General features: G+C 47.7%; 1 protein-coding gene across 3 annotated transcripts in view; it reads right to left on the reverse strand.

Annotated features, from left to right (window-relative positions):
• The window catches only part of CFAP251 (cilia and flagella associated protein 251), a 263,063-nt gene that overhangs the window by 164,119 nt on the left and 71,557 nt on the right, over positions 1-27,387 (reverse strand). For all 3 annotated transcript variants that reach the window (XM_063964473.1, XM_063964472.1, XM_063964474.1), the window contains 3 exons: positions 8,808-8,852; positions 7,268-7,485; positions 822-1,016 (listed from right to left, as the gene is read on the reverse strand). In XM_063964473.1, coding sequence (XP_063820543.1) covers positions 822-1,016; positions 7,268-7,485; positions 8,808-8,852 — 458 coding nt within the window. The remainder of the gene's footprint in view (positions 1-821; positions 1,017-7,267; positions 7,486-8,807; positions 8,853-27,387) is intronic.

Consider the following 27,387-nt stretch of genomic DNA (forward strand, 5'->3'; position numbering starts at 1 on the left):
TGTAATCTGGCATTGCACTTTCCTACTATGTGGGCATACTTAAGGCATGTCCACATGGACATCAGTTATAAAGAAACATAGAATTTAATGGCAGATAAGAACCACTTGGCCCATCTAGCCTGCCCTAACCACATGTACATATACACTAGGATAATTTTTTGACGGGAGCCAATTAACCTAATGTATATTTTTGGAGTGTTGGAGGAAACCAGAGTACCCAGAGAAAACCCATGCAAGTACGGAAGACATATACAAACTCCACACACTGAGACAATGGTGGGAATTGTACCGAGGCCATGGTGGGAATTGAACCCATACCTCAGCGCTGTGAGGAAGTAATGCTAACCATTACGCCATCCGTACTGCAAAGTAATGGTGTATTGTAATAGTGTACATGGAGAGACACCGATGCAGCAACCTTAATAAATGAGGTGAAAATGGAGACAGCTGCACTTTCCCCGCCTAGTGCACTGCACCAATGTCTCTCCACAGAGGCCAACGATCTGTCCTCCTTTCACCTGCTAAAAATGCAACAGGGGAGAGAGGGTTTATAGAGACACGTGTGTGCACATAACCTTACTCTACTACTCAGCTTTCTAGTTCGCCAATTACCTATTAAGACTGTAAATGTTTTGTACACCCTTTTCTCATGTGAGTTTGATTCTTTGTATTGTTTTTATATGCTTGTGTTCTGTGAGGAACTATACAAACACCAGTACTGTATATATTATACAGCAAAAAAACAAAACAAGTCAAGATGGAAAACAACAGAAGGGTTTTTGGTACCGAATAGTTTTATATGGTAGAAATTCAAGAAGCACCTGATCGCAAACTGATCCCCCTTTATAGAACAATCTTGAGGGTATGTTGTCTTTTCACAGGCTGGCACAGGGGGGCATTTAGAGAAGGAGATGGACTGGATAGCCGTCAGATTAAGGTGGCTGTACCAGTTTACAAGCTGTAATTGTTGGTCATAGAACTTTACATGTCCTCGAGTATCACCAGTCACATAATACCTGGGGAAAGATTGTAGCACATTAGTACACCAAAATATCTAATACTAAACCAAAATAATTAGTTTCCTATAACCAAATCAACCGTTTCCTACTACAGGTCGAGTATCCCATATCCAAAATGCTTGGGACCATAAGCATTTTGGATATCTGATTTTTCCGTATTTTGGAATAATTGCATACCATAATGAGATATCATGGCTATGGGACCGAAGTCTAAGCACAGAATGCATTTATGTTTCATATACACCTTATACACACAGCCTGAATGGAATTTAAGCCAATATGTTTAATAACTCTGTGCATTAAACAAAGTTTGTGTAAATAAACACAATTCATTTATGTTTCATATACACCTTATACACAAAGCATGAAGGTCATTTAATATAATAATTTTAATAACTTTGTGAATTAAACAAATTTTGTGTACACTGAGCCATCAGAAAAATAAGATTTAACTTACCGGTAAATCTATTTCTCGTAGTCCGTAGTGGATGCTGGGGACTCCGTAAGGACCATGGGGATAGACGGGCTCCACAGGAGACATGGGCACTTTAAGAAAGAATTTAGGTTCTGGTGTGCACTGGCTCCTCCCTCTATGCTCCTCCTCCAGACCTCAGTTAGAGAAACTGTGCCCAGAAGAGCTGACAGTACAAGGAAAGGATTTTGGTAATCCAGGGCAAGATTCATACCAGCCACACCAATCACACCGTATAACATGTGAAAACAACCAGTTAACAGTATGACAAACGACAGAGCATCAGGTCAAGCCCTAATGCAACCATAACATAACCCTTATGGAAGCAATAAGTATATACAAGCATTGCAGAAGAAGTCCGCACTTGGACTTACCGGTAAATAAAATCTTATTTTCTCTAACGTCCTAGTGGATGCTGGGGACTCCGTAAGGACCATGGGGATTATACCAAAGCTCCCAAACGGGCGGGAGAGTGCGGATGACTCGGCAGCACCGATTGAGCAAACAAGAGGTCCTCCTCAGCCAGGGTATCAAACTTGTAGAACTTTGCAAAAGTGTTTGAACCTGACCAAGTAGCCGCTCGGCAAAGTTGTAATGCTGACACCCCTCGGGCAGCCGCCCAAGAAGAGCCCACCTTCCTAGGGGAATGGGCCTTAACTGATTTTGGCAGCGGCAATCCAGCCGCAGAATGAGCCTGCTGAATCGTGTTACAGATCCAGCGAGCAATAGTTTGCTTTGAAGCAGGATCACCAAGCTTGTTGGATGCATACAGGATAAACAACGACTCTGTTTTCCTGACCCTAGCCGTTCTGGCTACATAAACCTTCAAAGCCCTGACCACATCAAACAACTCGGAATCCTCCAAGTCAGTAGTAGCCACAGGCACCACAATAGGTTGGTTTATATGAAAAGATGAAACCACTTTCGGCAGAAATTGTGGACGGTTCCGCAATTCTGCTCTATCCACATGAAAAACCAGATAGGGGCTTTTATGTGACATAGCCGCCAACTCTGACACACGCCTAGCCGAAGCCAATGCTAATAGCATGACCACCTTCCACATGAAATATTTCAACTCCACCGTTTTAAGTGGTTCAAACCAGTGGGATTTCAGGAAACTTAACACGACGTTAAGATCCCAAGGTGCCACTGGAGGCACAAAAGGAGGCTGTATATGCAGCACTCCCTTTACAAACGTCTGAACTTCAGGTAGAGAAGCAAACTCCTTTTGAAAGAAAATGGATAGGGACGAAATCTGGACCTTAATGGAACCCAATTTTAGGCCCAAATTCACTCCGGACTGTAGGAAGTGAAGGAAACGGCCCAGCTGGAATTCCTCCGTAGGAGCATTCCTGGCCTCACACCAAGCAACATATTTTCGCCATATACGGTGATAATGTTGAGCTGTCACGTCCTTCCTAGCCTTTATCAGCGTAGGAATGACCTCATTCGGAATGCCTTTCTCTGCTAGGATCTGGCGTTCAACCGCCATGCTGTCAAACGCAGCCGCGGTAAGTCTTGGAACAGACAGGGCCCCTGTTGCAACAAGTCCTGTCTTAGAGGAAGAGGCCACGGGTCCTCTGTGAGCATTTCTTGCAGATCTGGATACCAAGTCCTTCGTGGCCAATCTGGAACAATGAGGATTGTTCTCACTCCTCTTTTTCTCATTATCCTCAGCACCTTGGGTATGAGAGGAAGAGGAGGAAATACATAGACCGACTGGAACACCCACGGTGTCACCAGGGTGTCCACAGCTATCGCCTGAGGGTCTCTTGACCTGGCGCAATACCTCTGTAACTTTTTGTTGAGGCGGGATGCCATCATGTCCACCTGTGGCAGTTCCCACCGACTTGTAATCTGTGCGAAAACTTCCTGATGAAGTCCCCACTATCCCGGGTGGAGGTCGTGTCTGCTGAGGAAGTCTGCTTCCCAGTTGTCCACTCCCGGGTTGAACACTGCTGACAGTGCGCTTACGTGATTCTCCGCCCAGCAAAGAATTCTGGTGGCTTCCGCCATCGCCACCCTGCTCCTTGTGCCGCCTTGTCGGTTTACATGAGCCACTGCGGTGATGTTGTCTGACTGAATCAGAACCGGTTGGTCGCGAAGCAGGGTCTCCGCTTGACGTAGGGCGTTGTATATGGCCCTTAGTTCCAGGATGTTGATGTGAAGGCTTGACCACAGACCTTGGAAATTTCTTCCCTGTGTGACTGCTCCCCAACCTCGGAGGCTTGCGTCCGTGGTCACCAGGACCCAGTCCTGAATGCCGAATCTGCGGCCCTCGAGAAGGTGAGCGCTCTGCAGCCACCACAGGAGTGACACCCTGGCCCTGGGGGATAGGGTGATTAACTGATGCATCTGAAGATGTGATCCGGACCACTTGTCCAGTAAGTCCCATTGAAAGGTCCTCGCATGGAACCTGCCGAAGGGAATGGCCTCGTATGATGACACCATCTTTCCCAGTACTCGGGTGCAGTGATGTACTGACACCCGTTTTGGTTTTAATAGGTTCCTGACCAGTGTCATGAGTTCCTGAGCTTTCTCTATCGGGAGATAAACCCTTTTCTGGTCTGTGTCTAGAATCATGCCCAGGAAAGGCAGACGAGTCGTGGGAACCAACTGCGACTTTGGAATATTCAGAATCCAGCCGTGTTGCCGTAACACTTCCAGAGAAAGTGCGACGCAGTTCAGCAACTGCTCTCTTGATCTCGCTATTATGAGGAGATCGTCCAAGTACGGGATAATGGTGACCCCTTGCTTCCGCAGGAGTACCATAATTTCCGCCATTACCTTGGTAAATATTCTCGGTGCCGTGGAGAGACCAAACGGCAACGTCTGAAATTGGTAATGACAATCCTGTACCACAAATCTGAGGTACGCCTGATGAGGTGGATAAATCCATCTTGAACTTGAACCTTTTCAGGTATATGTTCAGGGATTTTAAATTCAATATGGGTCTGACCGAACCGTCCGGTTTCGGGACTACAAACATGGTCGAATAATAACCCCTTCCCTGTTGAAGGAGGGGAACCTTGACCACCACCTAATGAAGATACAATTTGTGAATTGCAGTTAACACTATTTCCCTCTCATGGGGGGAAGCTGGTAGGGCCGATTTGAGGTATCGGTGAGGGGGCATCTCTTCGAATTCCAGCTTGTATCCCTGAGACACAATTTCTATCGCCCAGGGATCCACCTGGGAGTGAACCCACTTGTGGCTGAAATTTCGAAGACGTGCCCCCACCGGGCCTAGCTCCGCCTGTGGAGCCCCAGCGTCATGCGGTGGACTTTGTAGAGGCCGGGGAGGACTTCTGTTTCTGGGAACTAGCTGTGTTGTGCAGCTTCTTACCTCTGCCCCTGCCTCTGGCAAGAAAGGACGCACCTCGGACTTTCTTGTTTCTTTGTGATCGAAAGGACTGCATTTGATAATACGGTGCTCTCTTAGGCTGTGAGGGAATAAAAGGCAAAAAATGTGACTTTCCAGCTGTAGCTGTGGAGACCAAGTCCGAGAGACCCTCCGCAAACAATTCCTCACCCTTGTAAGGTAAAACCTCCATATGCCTTTTTGAGTCGGCATCACCTGTCCATTGCCGAGTCCACAGGACCCTTTTGGCAGAAATCGACATAGCATTTATTCTAGAACCCAGTAGACTAATGTCTCTTTGAGCATCTCTCATATATAGGACAGCGTCTTTAATATGCCCCAGGGTCAACAATACAGTATCCTTGTCTAAGGTATCAATTTCCTCAGATAAGGCATCAGTCCATGCTGCTACAGCACTACACACCCAGGCCGACGCGATTGCTGGCCTCAGTAAGGTACCTGAATGTGTATAAATGGACTTCAGGGTAACCTCCTGTTTGCGATCCACAGCATCTTTGAGGGTAGCCGTATCCTGTGACGGCAGGGCTACCTTCTTGGATAAGCGTGTTAAAGCTTTGTCCACCCTAGGGGAGGATTCCCAGCGTAACCTGTCCGTTGGCGGGAAAGGATACGCCATAAGAATCCTTTTGGAAATCTGCAGTTTTTTATCTGGAGATTCCCAAGCCTTTTCACATAACTCATTTAGCTCGTGTGAGGGGGGAAAGGTTACCTCCGGCTTCTTTTCCTCATACATATGCACCCTCTTGTCAGGGACTGGGGTTTCCTCTGTGATGTGCAACACATCCTTAATTGCTATAATCATAGAACAGATTTTGGCTGTAACTTTGCATCATCGTAATCGACACTGGAGTCAGAATCCATGTCGGTATCTGTGTCAACAGTTTGAGATAGTGGGCGCTTCTGAGAACCTGACAGCCTCTGCGACATAGGATCAGGCACGGGTTGGGACCCTGACTGTCCCGAGGCTTCAGCTTTTTCTAACTTTTTATGCAAGGAATTAACATTATCATTTAAAACCTTCCACATATCCATCCAATCAGGTGTCGGCGCCGTCGGCGGAGACACCACATTAATTTGCTCCCGCTCTGCTTCCACATAGCCTTCCTCATCAGACATGTCGACACAAGCGTACCGACACACCACACACACAGGGAATGCCCTCTCTGAAGACAGTTCCCCCACAAGGCCCTTTGGAGAGACAGAGAGAGAGTATGCCAGCACACACCCCAGCGCTATAAACCCAGGAATAACACAGTAACTTAATGTTAACCCAGTAGCTGCTGTTTATATTGCTTTTTGCGCCTAATTATGTGCCCCCCCTCTCTTTTTACCCTCTTCTACCGTGTATCTGCAGGGGAGAGCCTGGGGAGCTTCCTCTCAGCGGAGCTGTGGAGAAAAAATGGCGCTGGTGAGTGCTGAGGAAGAAGCCCCGCCCCCTCGGCGGCGGGCTTCTGTCCCGCTTAAATATGCAATTTTTTGGGCGGCGGCTCATACATATATACAGTGCCCAGCTGTATATATGCTTAACTTTGCCAAAAGAGGTCCCAAATGCTGCCCAGGGCGCCCCCCCCCCCCCTGCACCCTTACAGTGACCGGAGTATGTGTAGGTGTGTGGAGCAATGGCGCACAGCTGCAGTGCTGTGCGTTACCTCAGTGAAGAACACGGAGTCTTCTGCCGCCTGTGAAGTCTTCTTTGCTTCTCATACTCACCCGGCTTCTGTCCTCCGGCTCTGCGAGGGGGGCGGCGACGCGGCTCCGGGACCGGACGGCGAGGGTGAGATCCTGCGTACCGATCCCTCTGGAGCTAATGGTGTCCAGTAGCCTAAGAAGCAGGACCTAGCTTCAGAGAGTAGGGCTGCTTCTCTCCCCTCAGTCCCACGATGCAGGGAGTCTGTTGCCAGCAGAGCTCCCTGAAAATAAAAAACCTAACAAAATACTTTCTCTCAGCAAACTCAGGAGAGCTCACTGAACAGCACCCAGCTCGTCTGGGCACAGTATCAAACTGAGGTCTGGAGGAGGGGCATAGAGGTAGGAGCCAGTGCACACCAGAACCTAAATTCTTTCTTAAAGTGCCCATGTCTCCTGCGGAGCCCGTCTATCCCCATGGTCCTTACGGAGTTCTCCAGCATCCACTAGGACGTTAGAGAAACAAAGGTTTCACTATCTCAGTCTCACTCAAAAAAAATCCGTATTTCGGAATATTTGGATATGGGATACTCAACCTGTACTTGCTTCAGTAACTACTTAAAACAAAATCTTAATAATAGTGTATCATATTATGTGGAATTATTGAAAAAATGTTTAAATGATCAAATGAAGGAAAGGAGACATAATACTAAGCCTACAGTAATGTGTGTTTATCTGGCATACACCATATGTAAGTGAAGTCATTACCTGTCATGGGCAGTGAGCACAGTAATGGCATCTTTCTGCAGATGCATCAGCTTTAAAGCTTTCTTATTATGTGGCTTTATGGCAGACCTGCCTCTGATGGATGGGGGATAGATGGTCTCCCAGACAACCAGTTTCCCTGCGGATGTAGCTGTCAAGGATCTTACATTGCTGAAATCAAAAACCGATTGGCTGAAAGCGCCCACAGCTTTGTTAAATGTCTGTAAAAAGGGTATAATAATAAAGAAATATATCAGACAATATTAGCAGCAGCAGTGTGAGAACACATGGTGACACATTTATGTCCAGATTAAATGCATGGTGGGTGGAGAGGGCATGTGTAAGTGTTCTGCAGTGCTTCAAACTTAGAGACGCCTGGAGGTGCATGTTCACAAGGAGGCAACACTAACGCAGAGACTTATCTGAGAAGCCACAATGACACACAAATATACACATTCAAATAGACAAAAGTAATCATTTACTATAGGGTTGAAATGATGCAAAATGCATTGCAAAGTGTTTGAGGTTGCAGTATAAGGAAGAAAGGTCCCCACATACAAATTTCTGAAACAAGTTGTCCCAAAATATACTGTATAATGTACAGGATAATGTAAACCCTACTATAACTGTGTAGGAAACACTGGTGGACCTAGGGGCAGATGTGAATAGTTGTGCTAACACAAATTCAGTGGCAGTGTATGGCAATAGGCTGGAGATATGAGGAGCCCTGTTTCTCATCACCCAAACTGTGACATCCACATGTAGGAGACAGAGCCCTATAGAACCAGATCTGCTTTTACAAGGGGGTGTTGCTCAATATTAAAGATAAGGCACAAACAATGTGTCCGATTTTTCATATATATATATATATATATATATATATATATATATATATATATATAAAATTGTTTATATATATATATATATATATTAAGGATAAAGACCCCTGTCAAGAGGATACTTCCATCAAAATAGACCTGAAAGTTAAATAGAGATGGAATATCTATATATCAATCTATCTACCTATCTAATCACAAAATAGAAGAGTCATTACAACAATTTCCACTTGGAACAAAGGTAACCCTGTTAGTGGTTACCCTGATATACGTTTTTAATATGCTTTGACTCCTGAAAACACTGGACTGTCAGTCCATGGTTTCAGGAGTTAAAGCATATTGAAAACATGTATCAGGGTCACACGTGCATTGTAGTTGGAGTAAACTGCAAACATTTAAACTATGCAGCGAGTTGTGCCCAGTGTGACAGTAATCTGTGCTCTGTGTGATGTTTTCATTTGTGCCAGGCATCTGCCTTTAAGATCCACTTTTAAAAACCCTAATGATCATACATAGGAAGGATGAAGAGGTGCTTATAACTGTATATTCATTAACCTGTAAATATTAGTGCAATTGTGCATTCTTACTAAATGGCGTTACAGAGCTATTAGGCTACGTTGATACCTCTATCTAGGCCACTTACAGGACTTTAATACAAAGCGTGATTTTTTTTGCCTAATAGTGCTCCTTTAAGAAAGTTGTCTTACCTTTGCATTTAATGGAGGTGCAGCATATTCTAGATTGGAATCATTCTGATAAAAAAAAATAGAGAGAGAGTTTAAACAGCCATTTGCCAGTGTCCTTTTTGATTCATACCAAACGCAATGTATAATCGTAGCTTTTATCAAATGGTATATTGTTTGGTTTTTGTTCCTTTTTTAATAAAAGCATACCGCCTCATAAAAGAACGCCTTACCTAATGCACATTCCTATACGTAAAAGGGCTCACATAGGGGGTAATTCCAAGTTGATCGCAGCAGGATTTTTGATAGCAATTGGGCAAAACCATGTGCACTGCAGGGGGGGGGGCAGATATGACGTGCAGAGAGAGTTAGATTTGGCAATCTCATTTGCAGTGTAAAAATAAAGCAGCCAGTGTTTACCCTGCACAGAAATAAAATAACCCACCCAAATCTAACTCTCTCTGCACATGTTATATCTGCCTCCCCTGCAGTGCACATGGTTTTGCCCAATTGCTATAAAAAATCCTGCTGCGATCAACTTGGAATTACCCCCATAGTTGGGCTCATCCATGGACATATCCAGTTACATAGTTCTTAAAGTTGGTCTACCTCTGTAGCAGACATAGGGCGTCATTCCGAGTTGATCGCTCGCTGACGATTTTCGCAGCGCAGCGATCAGGTAAAAAAAACAGCAAAACTGCACTTGCGTATGCACCGCAAATGCGCAGGTGCGTCATACGGGTACAAAGAGGATCGTGCTGGGCGATGGATTTAGCGAAGATTCCATTCGCACAGCCGATCGCAAGGTGATTGACAGGAAGAGGGTGTTTATGGGTATCAACTGACCATTTTCTGGGAGTGTTTGGGAAAACGCAGGCGTGTCCAGGCGTTTGCAGGGTGGGTGTCTGACGTCCATTTCGGAACAAAAAAGACTGAAGTGATCGCAAGGGCTGTGAAAGTCCAGAGCTACTCTGAAACTGCACAAAATGTTTTTGCTGCGCTCGGCTGCACAGGCGTTTGTACACTTGCAAAGCGAAAATACACTCCCCCGTGGGCGGCGACAATGCATTTGCACGGCTGCTAATAGTAGCTAGCGAGCGATCAACTCGGAATGACCCCCATAGGTGGGTGTTTAAACTGAAGTGGCCTGGGATGCAGTGAGTATCTATTCTCTGCAACTCTTCCACACACCCATCCCGCCATACCTAAACACACTATCAGGATTAGGGTGTCAACAAAAACAGGTCTGCTGTTTGGCCCATCCGCAGAATCTGATCTTTGGACAATCTATGCCCACAGCTGCAGCATTAAGACTATAACTGCTATGCCCGGTGTTACCTGCATCATTTATATATAATTGTGTGATCTTTGGTTGCTTCTGTTTTTTGTACAAAAGAAGGCCTTATGTACAGTATGTACTCAATTTTGAGCTGAATTTGCTGTAACACCATTTGTGTTGGAATTAAAATAGGATTTTAATTACCTACTGGTAAATCCTTTCTTGTAGTCCGTAGGGGATACTGGGAATCCATTTAGTACCATGGGGTATAGATGGGTCAACTTGGAGCCATGGGCACTATATAAAAGTTTGATAACGTGTGCTGGCTCCTCCCTCTATGCCCCTCCTACCAGACTTAGGGGTATATGCAATTCACGGCGAATCGCGGCAAATTATCGCCGTTTTTAAATTCGACACAATTCGACAGGTGAATTCCGGCAGGTGGCTGCTGGAATTCACCATATTCAATGCAAAACGGATTCGACAGTCCGATTTGCCGGATTTTGCCGCGATTTAAAAAAACGGGAAAAAACGGGGAAAAAACGAAAAAAAAAAAAATGGCGTGGGGTCCCCCCTCCAAAGCATAACCAGCCTCGGGCTCTTCGAGCTGGTCCTGGTTCTAAAAATGCGGAGAAAAATTGGGCATGGATCCCCCGTATTTTTAAAACCAGCACCGGGCTCTGCGCCTGGTGCTGGTGCAAAAAATACGGGGGACAAAACGAGCAGGGGTCCCCCGTATTTTTTACACCAGCATCGGGCTCCACTAGCTGGACAGATAATGCCACAGCCGGGGGTCACTTTTATACAGTGCCCTGCGGCCGTGGCATTAAATATCCAACTAGTCACCCCTGGCCGGGGTACCCTGGGGGAGTGGGGACCCCTTCAATCAAGGGGTCCCCCCCCAGCCACCCAAGGGCCAGGGGTGAAGCCCGAGGCTGTCCCCCCCATCCAATGGCTGCGGATGGGAGGCTGATAGCCTTGAGTAAAATGAAAAGAATATTGTTTTTTCCAGCAGTACTACAAGTCCCAGCAAGCCTCCCCCGCAAGCTGGTACTTGGAGAACCACAAGTACCAGCATGCGGGAGAAAAACGGGCCCGCTGGTACCTGTAGTTCTACTGGGAAAAAAATACCCAAATAAAAACAGGACACACACACCGTGACAAGTACAACTTTATTACATACTGCCGACACACACATACTTACCTATGTTGACACGCCGACTGCCACGGTCTCCGACGATCCGAGGGTACCTGTGAAAAAATTATACTCACCTTCCAGCGTCCAGAGGTACATCCACGTCCAGAGTATAATCCAGGTACTTGTTAAAAAAACAAACCGAACACCCGTTTCATGCCGTACTGAAAGGGGTCCCATGCTGACACATGAGACCCCTTCCCCCGAATGCCGGGACATCACGTGACTCCTGTCACTGAAGTCCCTTCAGCCAATCAGGAAGCGCTACTTCCGTGGCGCTCACCTGATTGGCTGTGCGCTGTCTGTGCTGTGACAGCGCATCGCAAAGCCGCTCCATTAGTTTCAATGGTGGGAACTTTGCCGTCAGCGGTGGGGTTACCCGCGGTCAGCCGCTGACCGGCGGGTGACCTCACCGCTAGCCGCTAAGTTCCCACCATTGAATATAATGGACGGGGCTGTGCGATGCGCTGTCTGAGTTCAGACAGCGCACAGCCAATCAGGTGAGCGCAACGAAGTTGCGCTTCCTGATTGGCTTTAGAGATCTTTGTGTGACAGCTGTCACTGACAGGTCTCATTCGTGGAAAGGGGTCTGATGTGTCAGCATGGGACCCCTTTCAGTCCGGTGGTCCGTGTGTTCGTTTTCTTTTTTTGCCAAGTACGTGGATCTCTGGACCCTGGCTGAGGTGAGTATATTGATCTTTTCTTTTCAGGTATCCGTGGATTCTACATGGAGAAGAGGACCGATGTCGGCGTGTGAACATAGGTAAGTATGTGTGTGTCGGCAGTGTGTAATAAAGTTTTACTTGTCACGGTGTGTGTGTACTGTTTTTATTTGGGTATTTTTTTCCCAGTAGTACTACAGGTACCAGCGGCCCCGTTTTTCTCCCGCATGCTGGTACTTGTGGTTCTCCAAGTACCAGCTTGCGGGGGAGGCTTGCTGGGACTTATAGTACTGCTGGAAAAAACAATATTCTTTTCATTTTACTCAAGGCTATCAGCCTCCCATCCGCAGCCCTTGGATGGGGGGGGACAGCCTCGGGCTTCACCCCTGGCCCTTGGGTGGCTGGGGGGGGGGGACCCCTTGATTGAAGGGGTCCCCACTCCCCCAGGGTACCCGGGCCAGGGGTGACTAGCTGGATATTTAATGCCACGGCCGCAGGGCACTGTATAAAAGTGACCCCCGGCTGTGGCATTATCTGTCCAGCTAGTGGAGCCCGATGCTGGTGTGAAAAATACGGGGGACCCCTGCTCGTTTTGTCCCCCGTATTTTTTGCACCAGCACCAGGCGCAGAGCCCGGTGCCGGTTTTAAAAATACGGGGGATCCCCTGTCAATTTTTTCCCCGCATTTTTAGAACCAGGACCAGCTCGAAGAGCCCGAGGCTGGTTATGCTTTGGAGGGGGGACCCCACGCCATTTTTTTTTAGGATTTTACCGTTCCAGCAATAAAAAAAAATAAAAAAAAAAATATTTTAAAAAATATATAAATAATATTTGTGCCTCCAAAAAAAAAAGTACCTAATCCCTTCTAATATAAATAGATATGCTATTCCTAAAAAAAAAAAAACACCAAAAAAAACATGTTTAAATTTTTTTTTATTGTTTTCACCCTCCAAAGTGTGGCGGATTGAAAATGACGAATTTACTGTCTAAAAGCACTGCTGTCGAATTTCCAAACTTGAATTGAATATGCTTTTGTCGAATTGCAGCACTTGTATCATTGCAGAAAAGTCGAATTTGCAAAAATTCGAATTTCAAAAAGTCGAATTTTGAAAGTCCGTTTTTTTGGCGGAAAGCACTGAATTGCATTGACGATTTTTTTTTTTGGGCGAAAATGACCCGAAATTCGACAATTTCGGGAATTCGACCGCAATTGCATATACCCCTTAGTCTAGGAAACTGTGCCTGAGGAGACGGACATACTTTGAGAGAAGGAAATAGATAAGGAAAGTGGTGAGATTTCGAACCAGCACAACCAGAACAAGAGGAAAGCCATGCTAACCAAACTTGAAACAGGGACAGCAACAGCTGAACCAAACAACAGTATGTAAACAAGTAACCGTGCAGGAAGATCGAAGCACCGGGTGGGCGCCCAGTATCCCCTACAGACTACGAGAAAAGGATTTACAGACAGGTAATTAAAAATAGGATTTTGGTTACCTACCGGTAAATCCTTTTCTTGTAGTCCGTAGAGGATGCTGGGGTCCATATTAGTACCATGGGGTATAGACAGGTCCACCAGGAGCCATTGGTACTTTAAGAGTTTAATAGTGTGGGCTGGCTCCTCCCTCTATGCCCCTCCTACCAGACTCAGTCTATAAACTGTGCCCGAGGAGACGACATACCTCGAGAGAAGGAATTACACAGATAGTGGCGAGATTCATACCAGCTCACACAAACAAGAGAATCCGGCCAACACGCCGGAACAACTTCAGCAACAGCTGAAACAGTAAATAACGCAGAACTTACCTAAGAACCAGGTAACACTGAACCATAAAACCAATGCAGGAAAACAAAGCGCTGGGTGGGCGCACAGCATCCTTTACGGACTACGAGAAAATCCTATTTTCTCTTACGTCCTAGAGGATGCTGGGGTCCATATTAGTACCATGGGGATGTACCAAAGCTCCCAGTACGGGAGGGAGAGCTTGACCAAACTTGAGGTCATCAGCGGCCAAAGTATTGAACTTGTAAAACATGGCAAACGTGTTCGACCCAGACCAAGTAGCTGCTCAGCAGAGTTGTACCGCCGAGACACCCCGGGCAGCTGCCCAGGATGAGCCCACTTTACGAGTAGAGTGGGCCTTTACCGACTTCGGACATGGCAATCCTGCCGTGGAATATGCATGCTGGATAGTGAACCTGATCCAGCGTGAAATCGACTGCTTAGAAGCAGGACATCCAATTTTCTTTGGATCATATAGGACAAACAGGGAGTCACTTTTCCTGTGACGAGCCGTCCTTGTCACGTAAATCCTCACTACATCCAAGGCCTTTGAATTAAGTGAGGTGTCAGTAGCCACTGGCACCACAATAGGTTGGTTGATATGGAAAGCCGAAACAACCTTCATGGAAGATCAGATAGGGGCTTTTACAAGATAAAGCCCCCAATTCCGACACACGTCGGGCAGAAGCCAAGGCCAACAAGGTGACCGCCTTCCACGTGAGAAACTTGAGATCAGCCTCCTGTAGAGGCTCAAAACAAGCAGATTGCAGGAACTGCAGCACCACATCAAGATCCCATGGAGCCGTAGGCGCCACAAAAGGGAGGCTGGATGTGCAGAACCCCTTTCAAAAAGGTCTGAACTTCAGGAAGAGCAGCCAATTGTTTTCGGAAGAAGATGGACAAAGCAGAGATCTGGACCTTGATGGAGCCCAGCCTCAGTCCCACATCCACCCCTGCTTGAAGGAAAAGGAGAAAACGTCCTAGTTGAAACTCCACCACCGGAAACTTCTTGGCCTCACACCAAGAAACATATTTCTTCCAAATGCGATGGTAATGCTTAGACGTTACCCCTTTCCTAGCCCGCATCAGGGTAGGAATGACTTCACTCGGAATACCTTTCCGAGCTAATATCTGGCTTTCAACCGCCATGCCGTCAAACGCAGCCGTGGTAAGTCTTGATAGGCAAACGACCCCTGCAGTAGCAGATCCTCCCGAAGAGGTAAGGGCCTTGGATCTTCTAGTATAAGATCCAGCAGATCCGCGTACCAAGCCCTCCTTGGCCAGTCCAGAGCAATGAGGATTGCCAGAACCTTTGTTCTTCTTACCAGCTGAAGAACCTTTGGAATCAGAGGAAGTGGAGGGAACACATACACTGACCTGAACACCCACGGCGTTACCAGTGCGTCCACCGCCACTGCCTGAGGGTCTCTCGACCTGGCACAGTACCTCCCCAGCTTCTTGTTGAGGCGGGAGGCCATCATGTCTATGTGAGGAACCCCCCACCAACCGGTGACCTCCTCGAACACCTCCGGGTGGAGACCCCACTCTCCTGGATGGAGATCGTGTCTGCTGAGGAAGTCTGCTTCCCAGTTTTCTACTCCAGGAATGAAGATTGCTGACAACGCCACCGCGTTCCTTTCCACCCAGAGGAGTATTCTTGACACCTCTGAAATAGCAGCTCTGCTCTTCGTTCCGCCTTGTCGGTTTATGTAAGCCACCGTGGTCACGTTGTCCGACTGCACCTGAACAGCCCGATCCTTTAGAAGGTGTGCTGCTTGCAGAAAGGCGTTGTACTAGAAGGTGTGCTGCTTGCAGAAGGGCGTTGTACACGCCCCTTAGTACCAGGATGTTTATTGGGAGAAGAGATTCTTGATTCGACCACCTTCCTTGAAAGGTCTCCCCCAGAGCGACTGCTCCCCAACCTCTTAGACTTGCATCTGTGGTCAAAAGGATCCAGTCCTGAATTCCGAAACTTCGGCCTTCCAGAAGGTGCGGAAGTTGTAGCCACCAGAGGAGTGAAATCCTGGCTTTCGGAGACAGACGTATCCTCTTGTGCATGTGTAGGTGAGAGCCCGACCACTGGTCAAATAGGTCCAGTTGAAAAGGACGAGCATGAAACCTGCCGTATTGCAGAGCCTCATAGGCGGCAACCATCTTCCCCAGAAGGCGGATGCATTGATGAACCAAAACCCGGGTAGGCTTTAAGACATCACGAACCACTGACTGAATCACCAATGCCTTCTCCACCGGGAGAAAAACCCTCTGCACCGCTGTGTCGAGGATCATTCCCAGGAAAGACTTGTTGGCTCCAGATGAGACTTTGGAAGATTCAGGATCCAACCATGCTTCCGGAGCAGCTGTGCCGAGAGCACGATGGATCGCAACAACTTCTCCCTGGACGACGCCTTGATCAGGAGATCATCCAGATATGGAATTATGTTCACCCCCTGTTTGCGGAGAACCATCATCTCCGCCATCACCTTGGTGAAGATCCTTGGTGCTGTGGAGAGGCCAAACGGCAGCGCCTGGAACTGATAGTGATCGTCCAACAGTGCAAACCTGAGGTATGCCTGATGCGGCGTCCAAATGGGAATGTGGAGGTAAGCATCCTTGATGTCCAGTGACACCAGGAACTCCCCCTCCGTCAGTCCTGAGATGACAGTTCTCAGAGATTCCATCTTGAATTTGAACTCCCTGAGATAAGGGTTCAAAGACTTTAGGTTTAGAATAGGCCGTACTGAACCATCCAGTTTCGGTACTACGAAAAGGTTAGAATAATAACCCTTGTTCCAATGTTGAGGTGGAACCGGAACAATTACCTCCGACACCACCAATTTCCTGATGGCATTCAGAAGAACTGTTCTGTCTACCAGCAGCGCCGGCAAGCCTGACTTGAAGAAACAGTGAGTCGGGGGATCTTGAAACTCCAGTCTGTACCCCCTGGACACTATATCCAGGACCCAGGGATCCAGACCAGATGACGCCCAGATGTAACTTTACTGTCGGAGTCTCGCCCCCACCTGGCCTTCCTCCAGGCTTAGCTGTCCACCGTCATGCGGAGGACTTGGTGGTATCAAAAGTGGGCTTCTGGGTTTGGGAACCTGCGGGAGCAGGTTTCTTTCCTTTGGCCCGCCACCTCTGAAGAAGGTATTCGAAGGCTTGCTCTTTCTAGACTTCGCGGGCCGAAAGGACTGTGACCTGGCAGGTGTAAAAGGCTTCTTTGTAGCCGGTGCCACCGAGGGGAGAAAAGGAGACTTACCCGCGGTAGCCGTGGCAATCCACGCATCCAGTGCCTCCCAAAAGAGAGCCTGACCTTTATACGGCAGGCCCTCCACACTTTTCATAGATTCCGCGTCCGCAGACCAGTTGCACAGCCAGAGACCCCTGCGAGCCGAGACGGACATGGAGGAGATCCCAGCCGCCACGGAACCCAGGTCCTTCATGGAATCCACCAGGAAGCTTGCAGAATCCTGAATATTACGTAAAAATAAATGAACGTCACCTTTATCCAGCGTAGTTGATTCCTCCTGTATAGTGATTGACCACCTGGCAATAGCTTTTGCAATCCAAGCACAGGCTATAGTAGGCCGCAATATAGCCCTGGAAGCCATGTAAATGGATTTTAGCGTAGCATCCACCTTGCCATCTGCCGGGTCCTTCAACGAGGTAGATCCCGGGACCGGCAACACCACCTGTTTGGACAGCCTGGTGAAAGAGGCGTCGACTATCGGCAGGGACTCTCATCTCTTCCTATCTTCCTCTGGGAAGGGGAAAGCCACCAAGACCCTCTTAGGAATCTGGAATTTCTTTTCCGGAGTTTCCCATGCCTTTTCAAAGATAGCATTCAATTCTTTGGACGCCGGGAAGGTGAGGGGGGGTTTCCGTAAAGAAGGCCTCCTCCACCTGTTCCGGAGCTGTGTCCGAAATGTGTAAAACATCTCTTACAGCCTCAATCATCAACTGCACCCCCTTGGCAAGTGATGCTGACCCCCTCAAAACATCCCCATCACTGTCAGCCGTGTCAGAGTCGGTGTCCGTGTCAACCTGCAGAATTGCAAGTGCACGTTTGTGAGACTGTACCGCAGGGGACACCGAGGAGGCAGTATCAGACCATACAACCATCGAGGACTGAAGGAACTGAGTGGCATGCCCTGCCCTAGCAACCCTATCAGAAATCTGAGAAATAGTCCCCCTCAGAGAGACCAACCATTCTGGCTCACTAAGCGGGATCTGTGCTAAAACAGTGCAATCCTGATTACATGGTATGGAGTCTTCCTGGGAAGACAAATCCTCTGCAGCATATGAAACAGTGTCCCTAGACATGTTGTCACACACACCAAACACCCCCCAATCACACAGGATACTGGCAGACAGAGTTGTCCTCCCCCAAGAATGGCAGAGAGACACAGAGATTGGAGCCAACCCACACACAGTGCTATTTGAGTATAGGGAGACCCTAAATCTGCGCTGACGGTGTCCCTTAATAGGTGACACAGTCTTAACACCGTCTTCCCCCCCTTCTACAACCCCCTGGTATCGTACAGATAGCTGGAGTCGTGCAGGAGGGACCTGGCATCCACTGGCAGTGAGCTGCAGGCTGGAAAATGGCGCTGAACGCTGCTGGGTCCGCTCTGAGAAGCTCCGCCCCCTCAATGGCGCGGTCTTCCCGCTCTGTACAGATTATACTGTCCGGAGGTATTTATGCTGGCTTGGCTCCTTAGACCCCTCTACAGAGTTCTCTTGGTAAAAGTTTAATTTCTTTTACCAAGAGAACTCTGTAGAGCTCCCCTAGCTGTGACCGGCTCCTCTGGGCACATTTTCTAAACTGAGTCTGGTAGGAGGGGCATAGAGGGAGGAGCCAGCCCACACTATTAAACTCTTAAAGTGCCAATGACTCCTGGTGGACCCGTCTATACCCCATGGTACTAATATGGATCCCAGCATCCTCTAGGACGTAAGAGAAATCCTATTTTCTCTTACGTCCTAGGGGAAACTGGGAATCCATTTAGTACCATGGGGAAGTACCAAAGCTCCCAAACCGGGTGGGAGAGTGCTGAGGTTACTGCAGAACAGACTGACCGAACTGAAGGTCTTCAGAGGCCAAGGTAGCGAACTTGTAAAACTTGGCAAACATGTTCGAACCTGACCAAATAGCTGCTCGGCAGAGCTGTAATGCCGAGACACCTTGGGCAGCCACCGAAGAGGAAGCCACTGACCTGGTAGAGTGGGCCTGTACAGATTTCGGAATCTGCAAACCTGCCGTGGAATAAGCATGCTGGATAGTGAGCTTGATTCAGCGTGCAATTGACTGCTTTGAAGCAGGACACCCAATATTATTGGCATCATAAAGAACAACCAGCGAGTCCAGTTTCCTGTGACGAGCAGTTCGATTTACATATACCTTCAAAGCCCTCACAACGTCCAAAGACTTTGTAGTAGCAGAGGTGTAACAACCGGAACCACAATTGGCTGGTTAATGTGAAATGCAGACACCACCTTAGGAAGGAATTGCTGACGAGGCCTGAGTTCAGCTCTATCCTCGTGGAAAATCAAGAAGGGGCTCTTATGAGACAACACCCCCAGCTCCGACACGCACCTTGCAGAACCAAATTGAGATCCCAAGGTGCCATGGGAGGCACAAAGGGAGGTTGGATATGAAGAACACCTTTCAAGAACGTCTGGACCTCAGGGAGAGAAGCCAATTGTTTCTGAAATAAAATAGACAAGGCTGAAATCGGAAATTTTATGGAGCCTAGGCGTAGGCTCACATCAACTCCCGACTGCAGAAAAAGCAGGAAACGTCCTAGATGAAATTCCACCGTAGAATTCCACCGTAGAATATTGTCTGCTCTCACACCAAGTGACGTCACCGCAGGGCAGAAAGTTCCCACCATTGGTTACAATGGAGCGCATAGGCGCTACATTGTAACACTGCCGTGTGCCGCCTGTCACTCAGTACAGGAGCACACAGCCGATCAGGAGAGTGCTACAACGTGGCGCTCCCTGATTGGCTGAAGAAACCCACTTAGACAGAAGTCAGAGTGGGTTTCTGGCATTCGGGGAAAGGAGTCCCATGTGAAAACATGGGGCCCCTTTCAGTTCGTGGCTCGGGTATCCGTTTTGTTATTTTATTCAAGTACGTGGATTACACATGGATGCGACGAGGAGCCTGGGACCCTGGATCTGGTGAGTGTAATTTATTCAACAGGTACCCCTTGGATTCTACTGGAGAAGAGGACCGACCTGTGTGTGAACATAAGGTAAGTATGTATGTATGTATGTATGTTTGTGTGCATGTATGTAATAAATATTTACTTTCAAGGTGTGTGTGTCTTGTCTTTTTTTGGGTATTTTTTTAGTAGTAGTACTACAGGTACCAGCGGGCCCGTTTTTCCGCTGCATGCTGGTACTTGTGGTTCTCCAAGTACCAGCATGCGGGGGAGGCTTGCTGGGACTTGTAGTACTGCTACTAAAAACAATATCTTTTCATTTACAACAAAGGCTATCAGCCCCCCCATCCGCAGCCCATTGGATGGGGGGGACAGCCTCGGGCTTCACCCCTGGCCCTTGGGTGGCTGGGGGGGGGACCCCTTGATTGAAGGGGTCCCCACTCCCCCAGGGTACCCCGGCCAGGGGTGACTAGTTGGATTTTTGATGCCACGGCCGCAGGGCACTATATAAAAGTGACCCCCGGCTGTGGCATTATCTGTCCAGCTAGTGGAGCCCGGTGCTGGTTTTAAAAATACGGGGGACCCCTACTCTTTTTGTCCCCCGTATTTTTGGAACCAGGACCAGGCGCAGAGCCCGATGCTGGTTGCTTAAATATGGGGGAACCCCTGTCATTTTTTTCCCCATATTTCTGCAACCAGGATCGGCTCAAAGAGCCCGAGGCTGGTTATGCTTAGGAGGGGGGACCCCACGCAATTTTTTAATTGATTTTACACTGTTTAATTTAAAAAAAAAAAAAAAAAAAAAAAGAACCCCAGCACGGATCACACAGATCCGGCCGAGATTCATTTTTAAAAAGTCGGCAGTGTTTTACTAATCACTGCCGTAAAAATAGAAAAAAAAAACACGAATGACATCGACATCGGAACAAAAGAAAAACCCGAATACGACAGCTTAGTAAATTAGTCGTAATAAATTCAAAAAGTTGCAGTTTTACACTTTCGATGTCATTTGTGATTGAACTTTGACCTGAAACGGGAAAATACGAATGTTAGTAAATTTACCCCATACTTCTTCCAGATACAACGGTAATGTTTTGACGTTACCCCCTTCCTGGCTTGGATCATAGGGCCTAATTCTGAGTTGATCGCAGCAGCAAATTTGTTAGCAGTTGGGCAAAACCATGGCCCTCATTCCGAGTTGATCGGTCGCAAGGCGAATTTAGCAGAGTTACACACGCTAAGCCGCCGCCTACTGGGAGTGAATCTTAGCTTCTTAAAATTGCGACCGATGTATTCGCAATATTGCGATTACTAACTACTTAGCAGTTTCAGAGTAGCTCCAGACTTACTCTGCCTGTGCGATCAGTTCAGTGCTTGTCGTTCCTGGTTGACGTCACAAACACACCCAGCGTTCGCCCAGGCACTCCCACCGTTTCTCCGGCCACTCCTGCGTTTTTTCCGGAAACGGTAGCGTTTTCAGCCACACGCCCCTGAAACGCCGTGTTTCCGCCCAGTAACACCCATTTCCTGTCAATCACATTACGATCGCCGGAGCGAAGAAAAAGCCGTGAGTAAAAATACTTTCTTCATAGTAAAGTTACTTGGCGCAGTCGCAGTGCGAACTTTGCGCATGCGTACTAAGCGGATTTTCACTGCGATGCGATGAAAAAGAACGAGCGAACAACTCGGAATGAGGGCCCATGTGCACTGCAGGGGCGCAGATATAACATGTGCAGAGAGAGTAGATTTGGGTGGGGTGTGTTCAAACTGAAATCTAAATTCCAGTGTAAAAATAAAGCAGCCAGTATTTACCCTGCACAGAAACAATATAACCCACCCAAATCTAACTCTCTCTACACATGTTATATCTGCCATACCTGCAGTGCACATGGTTTTGCCCAACTGCTAACAAACTTGCTGCTGCGATCAACTCAGAATTACCCCCATAGTCGGGATGACCTTGTCAGGAATCCCTCTCCTGGCTAGAATCAGCCGTTCAACTTCCATGCCGTCAAACGTAGCCATGGTAAGACTTGATAAACGAACGGGCCCTGCTGCAGATGATCCTCTCGCAGAGGCAAAGGTCACGGGTCTTCAATTAGCATTCAGTAGCGACTCTTGCCACGGGCAAGCAGGCTTTTTGCCCGGGGCGCCGCTACCCTGAGGGCGCTGCCGCCACCGTGGCAAGAGCCGCTACTAATCTACCCTCCCTCACCGCTCCCCGGTTGCAGCGAGCGCTAGTGTCAGTGCGGCGCTGCTATGGGAGAGACGTCATGATGTCTCTCCCATAGAGAGGAGCCGGCGCCCGGAGACGGCAGCGGCAGCAGCGGTCCGGAAAAAGGAGCGAGGCTGGTAAGTATTGTGTTTTTGTTTATTTTTAAGGTTTCAAAGCGGCGCTACTAAAGGGGGCACTATTAATGGGGGCACTACTACAGGGGGCACTACAAATGGGGGACAGCTACAGGGGGGCACATACTGGGGCAATGCTACATGGGGAATAGCAACTGGGGGCAAATCAACTTGGGGCACAGCTACTGGGGGCACAACTACTGGGCACAGCTACTGGGGGCACAGCTACTGAGGACAAATCTACAGGGGGGCACAGCTACTGGGGGCAAATCTACAGGGGGGCACAACTACTGGGGGAACAGCTACTGGGGGCAAATCCACAGGGGGGCACAACTACTGGGGGAACAGCTACTGGGGGCAAATCCACAGGGGGGCACAAGTACAGGGGGCACAAGTACAGGGGGCACAACTACTGGGGGCAAATCTACAGGGGCGCACAAGTACAGGTAGCACAACTACTGGGGACACAACTACAGGGGGCCCATACTGGGGGCACTGCTACAGGGTGCAAATCAACTGGGGGCACAGCTACTGGGGGCACTACTATAAGGGGCACAGCTACAAGGGGCACAACTACAGGGGGCACTACCAAAGGGGGCACTGCTACAGGGGGAACAGCTACTGGGGGAAATTAACTAGGGGCACAGCTACAGCGGGGCACAAGTACAGGGGGATAACTGTGGGCACTTCCCTATGAAGAAGCCACGCCCCCTCCCTGTGAAGAAGCCACGCCCCTGTTTTGGGGCATGCACCAACTGTATTTACCTGGAAGGGGGGGGGGGGGGGTTAGCCACAGGAAACTTTCGCCCTGGGCGCCACAAGGTCTAGAACCGGCCCTGCTAGCATCTCTATAAAATCCACATACCAGGCCCTTCGCGGCCAGTCCGGAGCAATGAGAATTGCTTGAACTCTTTCCCTTTTTATTCTTTTGAGAATTCTTGGGATCAGAAGAATGGGAGGAAACAAGCACACCAGCCGGTAGACCCACGGAGTTGTCAGGGCGTCTACTGCTACAGCTTGTGGTCCCTCGACCTGGAACAACACAGCTTGAGCTTCTTGTTGAGTTGAGAGGCCATCATGTCGATTTGTGGATAACCCCACCAACGTGTCAGCCACTGGAACACCTCCGGGTGGAGGCCCCATTCCCCCGGGTGCAGGTCGTGTCTGCTGAGAAAATATGCTTCCCAGCTGTCTACCCCAGGAATGAAGCTTGACGACAATGCCACGGCATGTTTTTCCACCCAGAGAATTCTTGACACCTCTGACATTGCGGCTCTGCTTTTCATTCCTCTCTGTTGGTTTATGTACGTCACCGACGTCACATTGTTCAACTGAACTTGAATGGCCTGATTCTGAAGAAGAGATGAGGCCTGCAGAAGGGCGTTGTAGACAGCCCTGAGTTCCAGGATGTTTACTGGAAGGACGACTTCCTGACTTGACCACCTTCCTTGAAACTGCACCCCTTGGGAGATTGCACCCTAACCTCTGAGGTTTGCGTCTGTGGTTAGAAGAATCCAATTCTGAATCCCGTACCTTCACTAGGTGAGAAGTTTGTAGCCACCACAGGAGGGAGTTTCTGGCTTTTGGCAACAGACGAATCCTTTGATGCATGTGAAGATGTGATTCAGACCATCTGTCCAACAGATCCAGCTGGAATGTCCTCGCATGAAACCTTCCATACTGAATTGCTTCATAAGAAGCCACCATTTTCCCCAGAAGGCAGATGCACGGATGTACTGAGATTCGGGTCGGCTTCAAGACAGCCCAAACCATCGACTGGATTACCATTGCCTTTTCCAAGGGAAGGAACACTCTCTGAGACTCTGTGTCCAGTATCATTCCCAGGAAATGAAGCTTCTGCGTTGGTTCTAGGTGAGATTTTGGTAGGTTCAGAATCCACCATTGATCTAGGAGTAATCTGGTTGTGAGACCAATGTTCTCCAACAACTGCTACCTGGACGCAGCCTTTTTATCAGAAGATCGTCCAGGTAAGGAATCACGTTCCCTCCTTGTTTGCTGAGTAGTAGCATCATCTCTGCCATCACTTTGGTGAACACCCGCGGTGCCGTGGAGAGACCAAATGGCAGGGCCTGGAACTGGTAGTGACAGTCCTGCAGCGCAAACCATAGATAAGCCTGACGAGGCGGCCAGATCGGAATGTGAAGGTACGCATCCTTGATATCCAGAGACACTAGGAATTCCCCCTCTTCCAGACCTGAGAACACCACTCTCAGAGACTCCATCTTGAACTTGAATACTCGTAAGTATGAGTTCAATGACTTGAGGTTCAGAATCGGTCTTACCAAACCGTCCGGTTTCGGTACTACAAACAAGCTGGAATAGTAACACTTGTTTTGTAGATGAGGTGGAACTGGAACAATGACCTGGGTCTGTAACATTTTTGAATGGTGTCTTGTAAGGTTATTCTTGCCTCTTATGAAACTGGTAAGCCTGATTTGAAGAATCTGTGAGGTGGGAGATCCTAGAACTCCAGCCTGTAGTCCTGGGATATAAGGTCTATGACCCAGGGTTCCTGGAAAGATCTTGCCCAGGTGTGACGGAAGAATTTTAGCCGGGCTCCCACCTGCCTGTCTCCCAGGCATTGCTGTCCACCATCATGCAGAAGGTGTTGAGGAGGCAGAGCCGGAGCTCTGATCCTGTAAACCAGCAGACGCTGGTTTGCGTGGTTTACCTCTAGCACCTCTGGTGGCGGTAGAAGAGCCTCTGGCTTTTCCCTAAAACTTTGCAGTCCGAAAGGACTGTAAATTGGGTCCTGAGTAGGCCTTCCTAGATGGCGAAGCTGCAGATGGCAGATAGTTGGATTTACCCGCAGTAGCTCGTGAAATCCACTTGTTGAGTTCATCGCCAAATAAGGCCTCACCTGTGAAAGGCAGGCCTTCCACACCTTTTTTGGTGTCCGCGTCAGCAGTCCACTGACGTAGCCATAATCCACTGCATGCCGACACTGCCATAGCTGTGGTGCGTGCATTAAGCATACCTATTTCCTTAATGGCTTCCACCATTAAAGTTTGCAGAGTCTTGTATGTGTTGCAAGAGTAAAACAATTTTCTCTTGAGGTAAGGTGTCTAACACCTCAATTAAATTACCAGACCATTTAGCAATGGCTCGCGTAATCCACCCACATGCTGTAGTGGGTTTCTGGGCCACCCCAGCAGCTGTATACAAAGATTTGAGTGTAGTTTAATTCTTATGATCAGCTGCATCTTTTAGGGAGGCTGCACCGGGAACAGGTAATACTATTTTACGCGAGAGCCTGGAGACTGACGCATCCACTATCGGTGGATTTTCCCATTTTTTCCTATCCTCAGTAAGAAAAGGAAAAGATGATAATAAATTTGAAATATCTTATTTAGATTAACCCACGGTTCTTCAAATAGGGTATTTAGTTCCTTTGACACAGGAAAAGTGGCTGAGGATTTTTTCTTCACATTAAAGAAAGATTCCTCACACTCCTCTCACCTTATCAGGAATATTTAGGACTTCCCTTTATAGAGTCTATGAGAGCCTCCACACCCTGCGACAGAATACCCTCCCTACCTCTATGTCCACCTCACCTTCCTCCATTTCTGACACTTCATTATCAGTCAAAATGCAGGATATGGGCCAAAGTACATTTTTGCGGAAAAATGGTAGAGGACTGAGACGCTAGTCTGAGTGCTGAGTCCTTTTGCATGAACTCAGTCATAGACTGTCTTAAGTATTGCACAAAATTTTTTTTCTTGTAGATCACACACTTTGGCGCAGGAGAAATGCTGCTTATAGAAAATATCAATCCAATTGGATATCACCCCTAATCCAAATTATTGTTAGTAAAAGATGTAAGATTGGAATAGGATCGATAATTTCATTAAGCGCATAGAGTGAAAGCAAATATTAACAATATTGAATCACTTTTCTATTCAGAAACAAGTGAAGGTTTTTATATTTAGCGTACCCCCACTCACGCTGTTCGTGGGTATATAAAATACATCAAGGTATCTTTGTTCTTCTTAAACACGCAATCTAGATGTTCACAGTATCCAATATCTAAGACGTAAAACTGGGTATCGTACCCCAACTCACATAGCTATGGGAATATGGACTCCTATCAAGGTTTCTTTTCCCTCTTATTCCAAAGGCCGGTTCCTGACGTACACTTCTGTCTCAGGATCGCCTCGTATGCAAGGGAAGAAATAACAACAAACAATGTGTGGTATTTTCTACACCTAGTTGGAATTTTGTCTGTGATATTGTTCTCATATGGACATACACCCAAAATGATCCACCATGTGTTAGGTCATCAGTTCTACACCATTACGTAAAGGGCCCTCCACCGATCTTTAAAATTAGGTTGCGTACCCCAACTCACACAGCAATCAGTGGGGTGACTCCTATAAAGGTATCTTTATGGTGTTTCAGAAAAAATCTTTATGGGCGTACCCCAACTCACAGGTAAGTAGACAACGTCTTTCTCATCAAGGTATCTTTACTGTGTCCTCACATGCAGCAGGTTCAACAGTAGAAACTGAGAGGCTTGTAGTCTCCAAAAAGGTTTAACAATTTATTTCCTCAAAGGAACATACAAAGCAGTCCCACCACCATTAGATATAATGGTGGGATAATTCCATAAAAGTCTTAAAAATTACAAGAAAAAAATACATCAAACATAAAAAAGAGGCTACTCACACAGCAGTCTGTCGACGCGTTTCGGTCCTTAGACCTTTACGTAATGGTGTAGAACTGATGACCTAACACATGGTGGATCATTTTGGGTGTATGTCCATATGAGAACAATATCACAGACAAAATTCCAACTAGGTGTAGAAAATACCACACATTGTTTGTTGTTATTTCTTCCCTTGCATACGAGGCGATCCTGAGACAGAAGTGTACGTCAGGAACCGGCCTTTGGAATAAGAGGGAAAAGAAACCTTGATAGGAGTCCATATTCCCATAGCTGTGTGAGTTGGGGTACGATACCCAGTTTAACGTCTTAGATATTGGATACTGTGAACATCTAGATTGCGTGTTTAAGAAGAACAAAGATACCTTGATGTATTTTATATACCCACGAACAGCGTGAGTGGGGGTACGCTAAATATAAAAACCTTCACTTGTTTCTGAATAGAAAAGTGATTCAATATTGTTAATATTTGCTTTCACTCTA

The sequence above is a fragment of the Pseudophryne corroboree genome, chromosome 1, assembly GCF_028390025.1.
Source record: "Pseudophryne corroboree isolate aPseCor3 chromosome 1, aPseCor3.hap2, whole genome shotgun sequence".
Classification (NCBI taxonomy): domain Eukaryota; kingdom Metazoa; phylum Chordata; class Amphibia; order Anura; family Myobatrachidae; genus Pseudophryne; species Pseudophryne corroboree.